The 12,891-nt window shown below is 43.1% G+C and overlaps 1 protein-coding gene across 1 annotated transcript in view; it reads right to left on the reverse strand.

Annotated features, from left to right (window-relative positions):
• Positions 1 to 12,891, reverse strand: part of tenm2a (teneurin transmembrane protein 2a) — a gene marked incomplete at both ends in the record, with an annotated part of 398,840 nt that overhangs the window by 153,333 nt on the left and 232,616 nt on the right. The window contains 1 exon segment of the mRNA XM_080746746.1: positions 2,472 to 2,653. Coding sequence (XP_080602872.1) covers positions 2,472 to 2,653 — 182 coding nt within the window.

Raw genomic sequence — 12,891 nt, forward strand, 5'->3', positions numbered from 1 at the left:
CGTGTAGAACTGTTTTTAACAGTTTTTTTTAACTTTAAAAATGAATAATTTCCTGTGAAAAAACTGTATTTTCGGCCTGCGCTGTGCGCGGGCGAAAAACCGGGGCCCAGGTCTTTGATCTTGACCCCCTACCCAAAGATCTGTACGACGGGCCTGCCAGTAGTTTGACACTGGTGAATGTTAACCTGGTGAAAAGCTAACCTGCTGACGCTGGTGAATGCTAACCTGGTGAACGTTAACCACTATGCCTAAACCTAACCCAAACCCTAAGCTCAGTAAAACTATGCTTAAACCTAACCTAGCGAGATTTCCACGTCTACAGTACCTATACTGTAAATAATATAAAGTTGCACAATTGAACAAGTAACCAAAACACATCTATAGCGTACAGTATATAGCGTAACTAACATTTAAAAAAAAAAGGCAACAACAAGTGATAGGAAGAACTGAGGAGCGGTGAGATAGAGTTTTGACAAGTTCAAAACACATTTCTGATCAACACTTTCATTCACGCCATGACAAACAGCGCTCGCCTTGTCTTCCCCAGGCTAGATGTCTAAATGGAAATGCTGCCTGGCTGGCCGTCCCACGTCCCACAGTGAGCCATTGATGTTGTTGTATATTTTTTTCTTGCGTTTGAAAACTCCTGCCTCACTGTGACACGCGGCTCCGGCTTTTACTTATCAATATCATACGAGGCACTTCTTTCATCTTTATTTTACACATCTTGAGTGCGGAACTCGTTGCGTTGTGTTTGTTTGCCACATTGCCTTTGTCCCGCTGATCAAAGGATTGCCTATGCTTAGTGTAGGCGTGCATATGCAGCATGCTGTTGTGCACGATGCGTGTCTGGGAGGGGAACGCGCGGCGGAGGAGGAAGAGAATTGCTTTTCTCAGGCGGCGGAGATATCATACCCTCCCTTCACCTCTTATCCTCTCTTGAGTGAGATAAGAAGGAAAAAAACAAAGCATGAAATAGAGAAAAGATGTCTCTCTTTCGCCCCTCTGCTCTGTATCGATATTTGCCAGCCGAGGGCCTATAATCCCACTGAGATATGCAAGGGACAATCTGTATAGCTTGTCACACACACACACACGCACGCACGCACGCACGCACACACACACACGTACAAAGTTTGCACGTATACAGTTGAATATTGAGCTGCCGATATGTAACTCTGCAGTAATGCGTGAAAACCACAGTGAACCCAGTGAACCCAATTACAGCTGCTAAAGATATACAGTACAGTACAGTACATGAGAGGTGCAGGTGCCACTAAAAAATGTCCATATAACATGGGATGAAGCCTTTTTCTATACTATGTCCCATTCCAAGTGCGCACACCCAAGTAACGTCAGCGTCGCTATTCCGAAGAAAAGAAACATGGCATTTTTTAGGCCTGTGACGATTCACTTACCTCCCGATTCGATTCGATTTAGATTCATAGGGTGACGATTCGATTATATGACGATTATTGCGTTTTCCTGCGATTTGCGATTCGAATCACGATTATTGCGATTTTACCCAAAAAATTACAGCTTTTTTATATTGAAACATTTTAAAACAATTCTAAACAATATAAAACATTAAAAGTTGAATCATATACTTCAAATCAATGCAGCCAAATAAAGTCAGCCAATCTTTCTGACATTTATTTCAGCCAAAGTTAGCCTAGTTCCAGACCCTGAATCGCTAGCCACACCCCTTTAAATTTTTTGTTTTGGCGATAATAATGAATAATAATGAAGTGAAACGAAATGTCAATTCAGGCTGAGTGTCAGGCTAAGCCAAAGTGCCAATGGTACAACATTACAACAACATGTTCCTGGTCAAGATGCCAGAAAACACAGAACACAACAGTCATATATATATTTTTTTTTAATCGCTGTGCTGCACGCCTACAGCACTGTGCTAGCTTTAGCCATAACATGACATCCTCATGACCTAAAACTTTTCGCGATAATATAGTAAATCGATTTGCACAGGCCTAGAATTTTTCCAATTTTTAACAGCCACCTCAGGTAATTGTTTTTGTAATTTCAGCAATGGGATCATTATTTTTTGGTTGGTAGATCATGATGAACATGATGAATATTAAAAGTAGTTGTCAAGTCCAAAAAGTGTGGGCACCGCTGCAGTACACGTATGGAGTGCCCAATACAGCAGTGGTTCACAAAGTGGTCCTTGAGAGAGTTCCAGGGGGTCCCCAGCTAAATGATTAGTTAGGAACCAAATGGACAATTATATAGGTCTGTAACTCAGACCATAACTCAAATGCCATTAAATGAGCATCCATAGCCCTAATGCATGTCAAACTGGGGGTCCTTGAAATTAAAATGGTTGGGACTGCTAGAGCGGTAAAAATCTTCTCTTATAGTTGGCCCCTGGCATGTCTTTTCAATTGGGGGTCCCGCTAAAGTGTCAATTTGGGGGTCCTTGAAATGAAAATGTTTGAGAACCACTGCAATACGGCATCCTACAGATCCATGCAGGGGGACAGGGTACAGCTCCAGTGCAGCTGTGGGAGAGTTGACCCGATTCCTCGCCACTGGAACCCAGGTGTCACCCAGCGAAGAACAGATGCTCATGAAAGGAGAGAGGGAGGTCGGGGACGATGGAGATGAGAGCAAGATGGCTGAGAGCTGACCTCCTCTACATGGGAGTGACATGTAACATCTGTCACTGCGCGCTCTCGAGAGGAAGGGGGTGGGGGAGAGACAGAGAAAGACAGAGACAGAGAGAGAGTTACACAATACAGATCCATCTAAAATAAATTGAATATTGTGCAAATCATAACTGTTTGCGTAAACTTCCCACTGGACTTCAAGCAACTCTGACTTCAGAAGGTTGACATTTCCCTATTATAAATCCTTGTTTTGAGTGGTCTCGTGTAATATTGTAATATTTTGAAATAAGGACTTTTGATATTCATGAGCTGTATGCTATAACAATTAAAGAAATTAACAAAAAAGGTTTGGAATAATTCACTGAATGTGCAATGTACCCGTATTTTCCGGACTATAAGGCGCACTTAAAAGCCTTTAATTTTCTCAAAAAACTACAGTGCGCCTTATAGTCCAGTGCGCCTTATATATGGATCATTCATTGACATTGACATTCCCTTTAGTACAGCTCCATCTGTTGGATGCATAACGCAACGGTAGCGTCTATTATGTGCGCCTTATAGTCAGGTGCGCCTTATAGTCCAGAAAATACTGTATCTAGAATATATGAAAGTTAAAAAAATATATATGAAAGTTTCAAGAAAATTTACTTTAACACAATATTCAATTTTTTTAGATAGATTTGTATATCGTCACTGTCGGGCAGAAACCTCTATCTCCAAGTTTCAAATTTGTATGTTTATTCACAAATGCCCTGCTTCATCATACAAAAGTGTCCCACAAAAGTAGTGAAAATAGGCGATCTACAAGCACACAGTGCTTGTAGATCGGCTATTTTCACCACTTTAACTCGTTTTTAAAACAATAAAAAAGTAACGGTTTTGGACATACAAGGTTTCCACCCGACAGCGACGATATGGTGGTGTGACACAAGTGCGTGCGTTTCATATTCCATATTCATATAAACAGCCTCCATAAAACCTCATCTCTGCTTTCCTTGCCTTTTATCATCCCCGGCCCTGTTGTTTTTATTTGCTTTGTTTGTCATTTTCTTCCCTTTCCATTTCGTGACAGAAGTGTTTTGCTAAAATGCGTCTCGCATACAGAAACGCAGCGTGACTCGGGATTGACTTATAACCTCGCCACATCACCGCCGAGAAAGTGAAATAACTGTGACAACAATCCTCTGAACGTCTATCTATCCAGCACTGAAATATAATAAAAAGACATACATAAAAACTAAGTATTTCTATTTACCCTTTTCTCACGGCACAAGAACATATCCAAGTTTTTCAGGCGGGTTCTCCTGAGAGTTCTGGAGTGCAAGCCATTTATTAAAGCAGAGAAATGGGAGATCCATGTCAGCTCTGTCAGCTTCCTGGGTCACATCACTGAGAGTGGGCATGGTGATGAAAGACCCGGAAAAAAGATGGAGGCTATCTGTGGCGTCTTCGCTTGAACAGCTCCAGTGGTACCTTGGCTAGGGTTGGACACGGTAACCGCCGTACCGCCGTACCGCGGTAAACCGAGGTCTACCGCGGTGTCAGTGTGCTTACCGCGGTAAAAAAAGACAAAAAAAAGTCTATTTTTTATTGGAAAACAAGCGAGTTTTAAAACAGGGGAGAAGCGAGGACCGCATGCGCTCCATGCCGCTCTGCTCTGGGCCGTGTACCACAGTTTGGAAGCCACATACGTCACTCTCACTCTCAGAGACACAGACAGTCACTGCTGCTGCCTGCGTAGAGGAGTACAGAGCAGCGTAAACTTTCTTTGTAATCCACACGACACAAGGATGTTAATACATACCTTGTGTTGTGGCATATCTTTTTTTATTCATACGGATTACTGGCGGAGCGCGGGCCGCGTGGACTAAAACCGAAAATGAAACTATTTTACTTCCATCGCGTCGCACGTTGTGCCCGTTCGGCGGCGCGTCGGAGATTTTATAACCTTTTCTGTCAAGTCTTGTAACTAAAACCTGTATATAGCAGCACTCAATCACTGGGATTTGAGAGTTGAGACGTGATGTGAGTTTACAGAATCACTGTACACGATCTGACTACCCGTCCTCTTCTGGTTTGTTCACACAGCTGTTTGTGTCTGAAAAGCCTACTAGCTAGCCTACGTTACTATGTTAACCCGACAGTGCAGATCTAAAAGCTCAGAACGCGTCGCGGATGCAATGTGTTGTGAGCTTGTAGATCTGCTCCTTTCAAAGCCATACCCGCTGTGCTGTACGGAGAAGTATAACTCGGGCGGTCAGGCTGTGTCGCCTCTCCACTGTGGAGAGGCGACTTTAGGGAAGATGATTGCAATATTTTGGCTTATCGCCGAACCTTAATTAATAGATACGGGGGTGCGGTAATTACCGCAGTACCGTCGGTAAATGGGAAGACGGTAATCGCGGTAACAAAATGTCGATACCGCCCCAGGCCTAACCTTGGCCAACTTTTACCAACGGTCATCAGGGACTACAGACCAGTGGTGGAAAAAGTACTAAAATGTTTTACTTAAATAAAAGTGTCAATACCGCAATGTAGAAATATTCTGTTACAAGTATATGTCCGGAATTCCAAATTTACTCGAGTAAAAGCACCGGTAAACTGAACTGATCTCATCCTTCCTTCAGTGCATGAGGAGTGATCAGGCCACTTCATATCACCTGACAGGGGTGAGCTTCCCCGGTTGGCCGTCGCGCGTGGAAGGAACATGTTATTCCAACCAATTCCTTTCCCCTCCATCAGGCACAGGCATTATAGAGACCACGATTACTGCATGTTTTTTGTGAGGGTACCTACCCTAGGGGACACAGGGAGAACATGCAAACTCCACACAGAAATGCCCTTTCGCCAACCCCACCTCGGGTGTGGGCGCTGATGCCACGGAAGAGAGAACAACGCTACAGACTGCGCCACCGTGCTGTATTGATACTTTTACTTTAACATGTGAGTACTTTTTCCACCACTGTGTGAGGTTGTAGACTACAGGCAGTGGGTAACAGTACGTCGTTGTCGGGTGAAAACGTTGTATGTCCAAAACCGTTCGATTTGCATTTATCATTTTAACACGTTGCAAGCCGCGGCAGAACCCTCTGAACAGAGGTAGCGCCGAAGAAATAAGCCATTTATTTACAAACATGTTTTAAAAAAACAAAGCCCACATGATAACAACACGTAATGGAGTGCTCGATACAGCGTACATATTCATCCTGCAGAGGTCGGCGATCTTACTTTGGCGAGGCGGAGGGGAGATCAATTCCATTCGTTTACGTGCGGCGAAGCAGGGAAAGGAGCGATAGAGAAGCGGCGCTCCGAACGTGATTGAAACCGCGATCCACGAACAGAGACAAAGAGTAGCCATCTTGTGTGTCTTTCTTGTTGAGTTTCAACACTGGGGAGAGTTCATGGCCACTCCTGGCCAGCCATCCATCCAGAATGTGAGTCAACGGCGTGGCCTGCTGGATATTACGAGTATCACACCCAGCACCAGAAAATGACTGTGAGAGCATATTAACCGTTTCAGATAGCTCCAAAAAGACACAGAGAAGAATTTCCGATGTTTTTTTTTTAAATTATTATCATTTATATCAAAAGTCCGGGAATAGACGTGTGGCTGATGGGACCCAGTAGGAAGTCCGAGGGAGTACGACCAGGCTTAGAAGGTGTTAAAAATGATTTAAACTAGTGAAAACAGCCGATCTACAAGCACACAACGCCGGTGCGAGGCGTTGTGTGCTTGTAGATCTGCTGTTTTCACTACTTTTGTGCAACAGCCTTGTGTGATGAAGCAGGGCTTTACTTTGCGAAAGAACGTACACATTTGAAACTTGGAGATACAAGGTTTCCACCCGACAACGAGTAGCTGGTTGAGTGGGACCAATTCAATACAGAACGGAGGAGCACAGCTGGATGTCCCGCTGTCTCATCTGGGACTTTCACCAGGACCATCCTGACAAGCCTGGTGGGGCAACTAGCACCAGTTCTCATTTTTGTGCATGCGTGTGTGCACGCGGGCACATGTCCGTTTTTATATCCTGCCGCTCACTCACCCGGACCCTGTATCACCTGCTTTCAAATCAGCACAACGCCTCCATCAGCCAACACACCTGCCACCCTATCACCTCTCCTGTCCATAATAAGCCCTGGTTGTCCTCTGTTGAACTCTGCTCTGTATCCACCGTCCACCATGGGAGCGCTGGAGCGTGTCCCAGGTGTTCACTGATGGTCCAGATAGCACAGTGTGATGATTCTGCTCTGGGAGCACTCAGTGCACACTCTGAGTGATAAGCCGGGTAGTCCAGGAGCACAGATCTATTGGACACACACGTCATTTTCAACCCACCTTCGTATAATGTAAATCAGGGGTCTTCCAACGTTTTCAGGCCAAGGAGGACCCCTTAGTTGAGAGAGATGAAGCAGGGACCCCCACAACCTTTTAATAGATTCGATTCCATATAGTTTCATCGATTGAAAGCACAATCATCAGTGTATTTTGGATTCATGTCAATTTGTGTTTTCAGATATTTAAACACTTGAACCGTCAATACTTAATAAACTTGACCTTTCACTCTGTACTTAGTCTGTTCTTTTTCCCCTCTACACCAAACCTCTTTGCCAAAAATAGCCGATCTACAAACTCACAACGCTTTGCAGTGCGAGGCATTGTGAGCTTGAAGATCTGAAATTTTTGGCTAAAATTCTCAGAATATGGACGCTAGGGTTCAAGTGGTTAATATAAAAAAAAGAAGAAAAAAGCTTTCTATCACACAAAGATTTGGAGGACCCCCTGTAGTTACTCTGAGGACCCTCTAGGGGTCCCGGACCCCCTGTTGAAGAGCCTTGCTGTTAATGGTCCTCTCTACTAATGCTCATTAGAATATGGTACATTTTTTTGCCTCAGGAGAGGGCTGTACCCCCTCTGGTGGTACACAGAGGGGTCTCTCAAAAAATAATCACATTAGAAAAATATAATCAGTTGTACAGCTGATTAGACACTACACTGATGGAGTTTCGGCAGCAGCGCTGTTGCAACGTATCGATTCAAAGGTGAACGATACCCATCCCTATTGAAGAGACAGATATTTTCTGAGGTGGTAATTGGTGTAAAAAGGTTGATAACCACTGGTCTAGACAGTATTCAACATGCACGAAACAGGTTCATGTTTATAAAAGGGATTAATTAAAGTCTATGTGAATGAATTTTTACATAAAACTTTAAGTCTAGTCTTCATAAATCAACTGATACCAGAGCACTACTCCATGACGTCAAAACAAGAGTGCTCTGAAATTGCAGCAGATTCTCCGTGCATATATTACTGAACGCACGCCACGTCATTTTAGGGACAAAGCCAATTTTCTTTGTCTGGTTTAAGCAGATTGGAAATGAATGAAGAGTTCATTTGAGGAGTGTGCACATCTACAGTAGTGCGATCAAATTAGTTTCAATAGGGGTGCTATCTGTCTCAATGGCTCTAGAGTTGTTTTAATGCAAATTACAAAAAGTTGAATAAAAATGAATAATTGACATCTCTCTCTTTCTCCTCCAGGTTCCCCCTCCATGACAGGAGTTCTTTTTATGCAAATGCAAAAAATAAACTCATTCTTTTGGAAAAGAATCGAGGTCACTGGAGTCTGCACACACCAGCGAGCTGTTCATTGAAAATACACAGGTGCCATTGTTCTGAAGGAATTTGGAGCCATATGTGTGAAATTAGTTTCAGTATGGGGTTCGATTGTGCCATCTATCTCAATGGCCCATTTTTTGGAACATTTCCCTTCCCTCTCTCTGTTCCTGAGTCTTAGCAAACTCGCAAAATATCATCCTAACCTAGGCAGCTCCAAAAAAAAAGAGAAAGAAATGGTAGTAGTTGCCCCGTGATTTGCTGAAATTATCCCCCAACAAAGTTGAATGAAAATGAATAAGGGACATCCGTCTCTCTCTCTCTCTCTCTCTCTACTCCCAATTTCCCTCCATGACATGTTTTCCCCCAGACGGTTTAAAATTGCCGGCGTGCTCCCCGAGGGAGTTTGCTGAGAGTTGTGTGCCAGTGGCCCTGGCCCGAAAATAGGGGACTGCCCATAAGTCCGAAGGTTCATTAGTCCTACATCTCATTAGTCCGAAATTAGTTAGGGTTACTGAGGTTAGGTTTAGGCATAGTATTCTTAACAGATGTACAAGCTCACAAAATGCATTGCAGTTGCCACACACGCACACGCACACACACACACACACACACACACACACACACACACACACACACACACACACGCATGTCCCAGAATTTGATTCCTGTGCACGCATGCCGGCGGATTTGCTGAAAGTCACTCCCTTACTCTCTCCCCTTTTTTCCGGTCTCTGTCCGCAGTACCATCAATAAAGGCCGAAAACACCCTAAAAGATAACAAAGGGTTTGAGCGGAATGCGTATTGTACAGTACATGTACAGTATGTTTAGTCCAATAGAGCATATTGGAAATTAACTGTGGTCGTTTGTGGAATCTGCAGATACTGTAGCGAACTGATCAGTGACTGTTCTGCCCTCGCTATGCGTGTAGCAATCCTTGCAGAGCTAGGCAGACAGTTAACATCAGATAGCCAAAAAAGGACCAGGAGGAGACTGATTTCCATTTGAAGGCAAGGTCTTTGTTTTGGGTTTTGATTCTCTTTTCCTTTCGTTCTTTAAAATCTTTTTTAATTGTAGAACTGAAATGACATGAAATACACACACCATACAGTTTACTGAAATGTGTTCCACTGTAAATACTTTTTTAACAATGCTTTTAAATACATGAATTAACTTGCAAACATGAACTGCAGCTAAACATTCACACAGCTGCAATGAAATGAAACTAGCATGTAGGCTATATAAACCATATGAATTGCCTAGCTAACAGATTTAAACATGGAGTTAAGGTGCATAAGAAATGTTGTTTCTGCACAGAATACTGTAAATTAGTTTTTAAGGGGCACATTACTATCACTATTCTATGTGGCATGAACTGAAGAATCCGAAAATAATATGACTGGAAGGGACAATACAGCATTGCTCCCTTATGACTTTACTATTACTGTACTGTAGCTCAGAGCAGAATAGCCTAATGGCTAACATATAGCACATCGTAGGTTTGCAGCCTAAAAGTAAACAGGCTAACAGGCTAGCCACATGACTGGAGCTGAATATCAACAAACATGACGTTTTTACCAAAGATAATACACAGTTGAGCTCTCAAAAGGGGAGTTGGCAATCGTGTTTCATCATTACTGAGATACTAAAACACAAGAACAGTACTTACAGACATATTCGACCAGACTTTTCAACTAGAAGAGAGAGCTGCACATAGCTGTTGCATGCTCAAAACAGGAAGTGAATTTGGGAATAAATACTGGAGTGGGTGTATAAGAAAGCCACCCTTAGGGGGCACTGTTTAGCAGGTTACTGTTAAACAGAGCCCAAAGAGCTGCACAGTGACAATACAAGTGCTATTGTTGTACTGAAGGAATTTGTGGGAAATTAGTTTCAATAGCAGCCCATTTGCACCATCTATCTCAATTGCTCAGGATTGGTTAGATTGATTCTATGCACCTAATGACAACATTACTGACTGAACATTTTCCTTAACATCCCTCTCTTTGAGAATGTCCCAGTGTTTTAGTAACTCGCAAAATATCATAGGAGATCGACTGTTACCCTTTCATGAGGCAAAATGAAGTTTCCATCGCCTATACATGCTAATGTGAACTCCCAGCGGTATTATGATGTTATGATTATGGAGATGAAAAAGTGATTGCAGGAGGGCTATGGCCCCGACCGCACAGAAGAGCTTTTTATAATTGTTATAGAGGGAAGCTCTTCATTATCTATCATCTTCCATCGCTCTGCTCTCACATTCATTACTGCTTTACATTAGGCTCGGTCAGCCCTCGCTTTGTGTTAGGAGGAAGCATCATTGGTATTTGATTGTTTCTGTACCAATCCCTTCAGGCATTTTACCAGTTATTTCACTTACAGTACAACACCCGCTCATAGGAATGGATTGTTTTCCAGGTTCCTCAAGTTCAGCACCGATTTATAGGCTCATAAAGGTCGTGCACCTCACAACGTGGAATAATCGACACGCCACTAATTGTTCTCCTCGCCCTCTCCTATGGAGATGCCAACTACCTGAAATTCAAATAAGGGACACCCGAGACAGATCAAATCTCACTTTATATATTACATAACTACTTTGTATGAACAACCTACAGGTATATTAAAGTATGTACCGGTATATGAGCTGTTTGAGCTTGTAAGATGTGCGTCTTTGATTGATTCCCCAAAGATAAGGAACTTAAGTTCAATAAGGCAGTGGTTCTCAACCTTTTCAGGCCGCGACCCCCCAAATAACCAGATTTTAACTGGGGACCTCCCACCCTGATGAGCACTAAGAGTTGAGGCATTACATTTTGTATAATACGGTTCTATTGAGAAAACAGCAGATCTACATGCTCACATTTGACAATTTAGCCAATGTTTCATTTGTCAATTTAGAGGTATTAAAAAGTCCATAAATTGTCACCTTAGAAACATGCAGATACACTCTACAGTATACACATAAACTCTATGTTGGTTTGTTTACTGTTGAGAGAGAAAACAATGTTGCACATTTAAGTTAATAATCTGGGGACCCCCCAAAATAATTTGGGGACCCCCCTGGGGGTCCCGACCCACAGGTTGAGAACCACTGCAATAAGGGACAAATAAGGGACGATTCCGTATTTCAAGGGATGGTTGACAACCCTGTCTATGAATAGCATTGGACGTTACCCTAGCAGTCAAACAACAGTCGTATGCAAGCACTCTTGCCCCATTGCCTATCCCTCACACTTTGCTTCACAATGCTTTGTGACGTTAACATCACTCAAGACCCCAAAAAGAGAGCGAGGGTGAATTGGCCAATCCGAAGTGGAAACCACTGTACACGACAACACACATGCACACTTAAAGTAACACACTGTACTTCTGCTCGCGCTCTCACGCTGTCGCTACTCGTTTAAATCTGCCCACAAAGATGCATGCACTTCTCTTATGCCCCCCCCCCCCCCTTCCATAAATATTGAACAGTTATTCTTTCACATGGAGATCAATAATAAATGAACTACTGTAACTTCAATAGCAAAGAAAGCGTGTGTGTTTGTATGTGTGTGTGTGTGTGTGTGTGTGTGTGTGTGTGTGTGTGTGTGTGTGTGTGTGTGTGTGTGTGTGTGTGTGTGTGTGTGTGCATTATGCATGTGTGAATTTCACAACGTTCCATGTCTAATCTAAGGACAGCCCATATCCAAGGTCAGTGAGTTTCATGCGAAGGACCCCCATATTTGGCCACGGATCACCTTCTGAAATGTATTGTGCCTGGGACCCTCAATGAAAGTATACAGTACATTTCAAATTCTTTCAATATGTTTTGAAGAATAGCCGATCTATAAGCTCACAGCGCGTCACAGCGTCTATTTTCAACTATATCCACAACTTTCCAACATCCCATCTCGTGCATTGCGCAGAAGGGGAGCGGCATTCCCGGCGTCGCAGCCAAGTGTGATCTACAAGCTCACAACGGTTGCATCTGCGACGCGACGTGAGTCTTGCGGAAACAGGTGGATAGGATTAAAAATGATTAAACTGACTTTGATGCTATATTAACAAATGTAGCCGGAGACCCCCTAGAACCCCCTCAAGGGTCCTGGAGGTCCCCAGACTACATGCAGTAGTATTGTTCTTAGCTTAGAGCAGAGGTTTTCAACCTTTTTTTACCCACCCCTGTAAATAACATTTTCATCCACGGCACCCCTGATCCCCTATTTATTTTTTGAATCTTACATCCTATTAAGCAACGTAATTATGCACATCTTTCCACCTGAGATACGGTAGGCTCAGGGCCTAACCCTAACCTCCGTGGGGTGAGTAGCGATAGCTGCTGACGCTCCGTTGTCGAAATGTGTGCGTTCGAAAAAGCGAGATTTTGCCGATCTACATGCTCACAACGTGTCGCGATGCATCGCGTTGTGAGGTTGTAGATCAGCTATTTCAGACATTTTCTACTTTACTTTTGGTTCTTTAAGTACATTTTAATGCCAATACGGACTTTCACTTGTAACAGAGTGTTTCTATATTGCAGTATTGATACTTTTACTTTAGTAAAAAAATGGGAATACTTTTTCCACCACTGCTCTCCGTCCGTCCATCTATCTATCCTCTATCCATCCATCCATCAATCCATCCTTAGACCAGCCATCC

The sequence above is a fragment of the Nannobrachium achirus genome (genome assembly GCF_963921795.1).
Source record: "Nannobrachium achirus genome assembly, chromosome: 17".
NCBI classification, from domain to species: Eukaryota; Metazoa; Chordata; class Actinopteri; order Myctophiformes; family Myctophidae; genus Nannobrachium; species Nannobrachium achirus.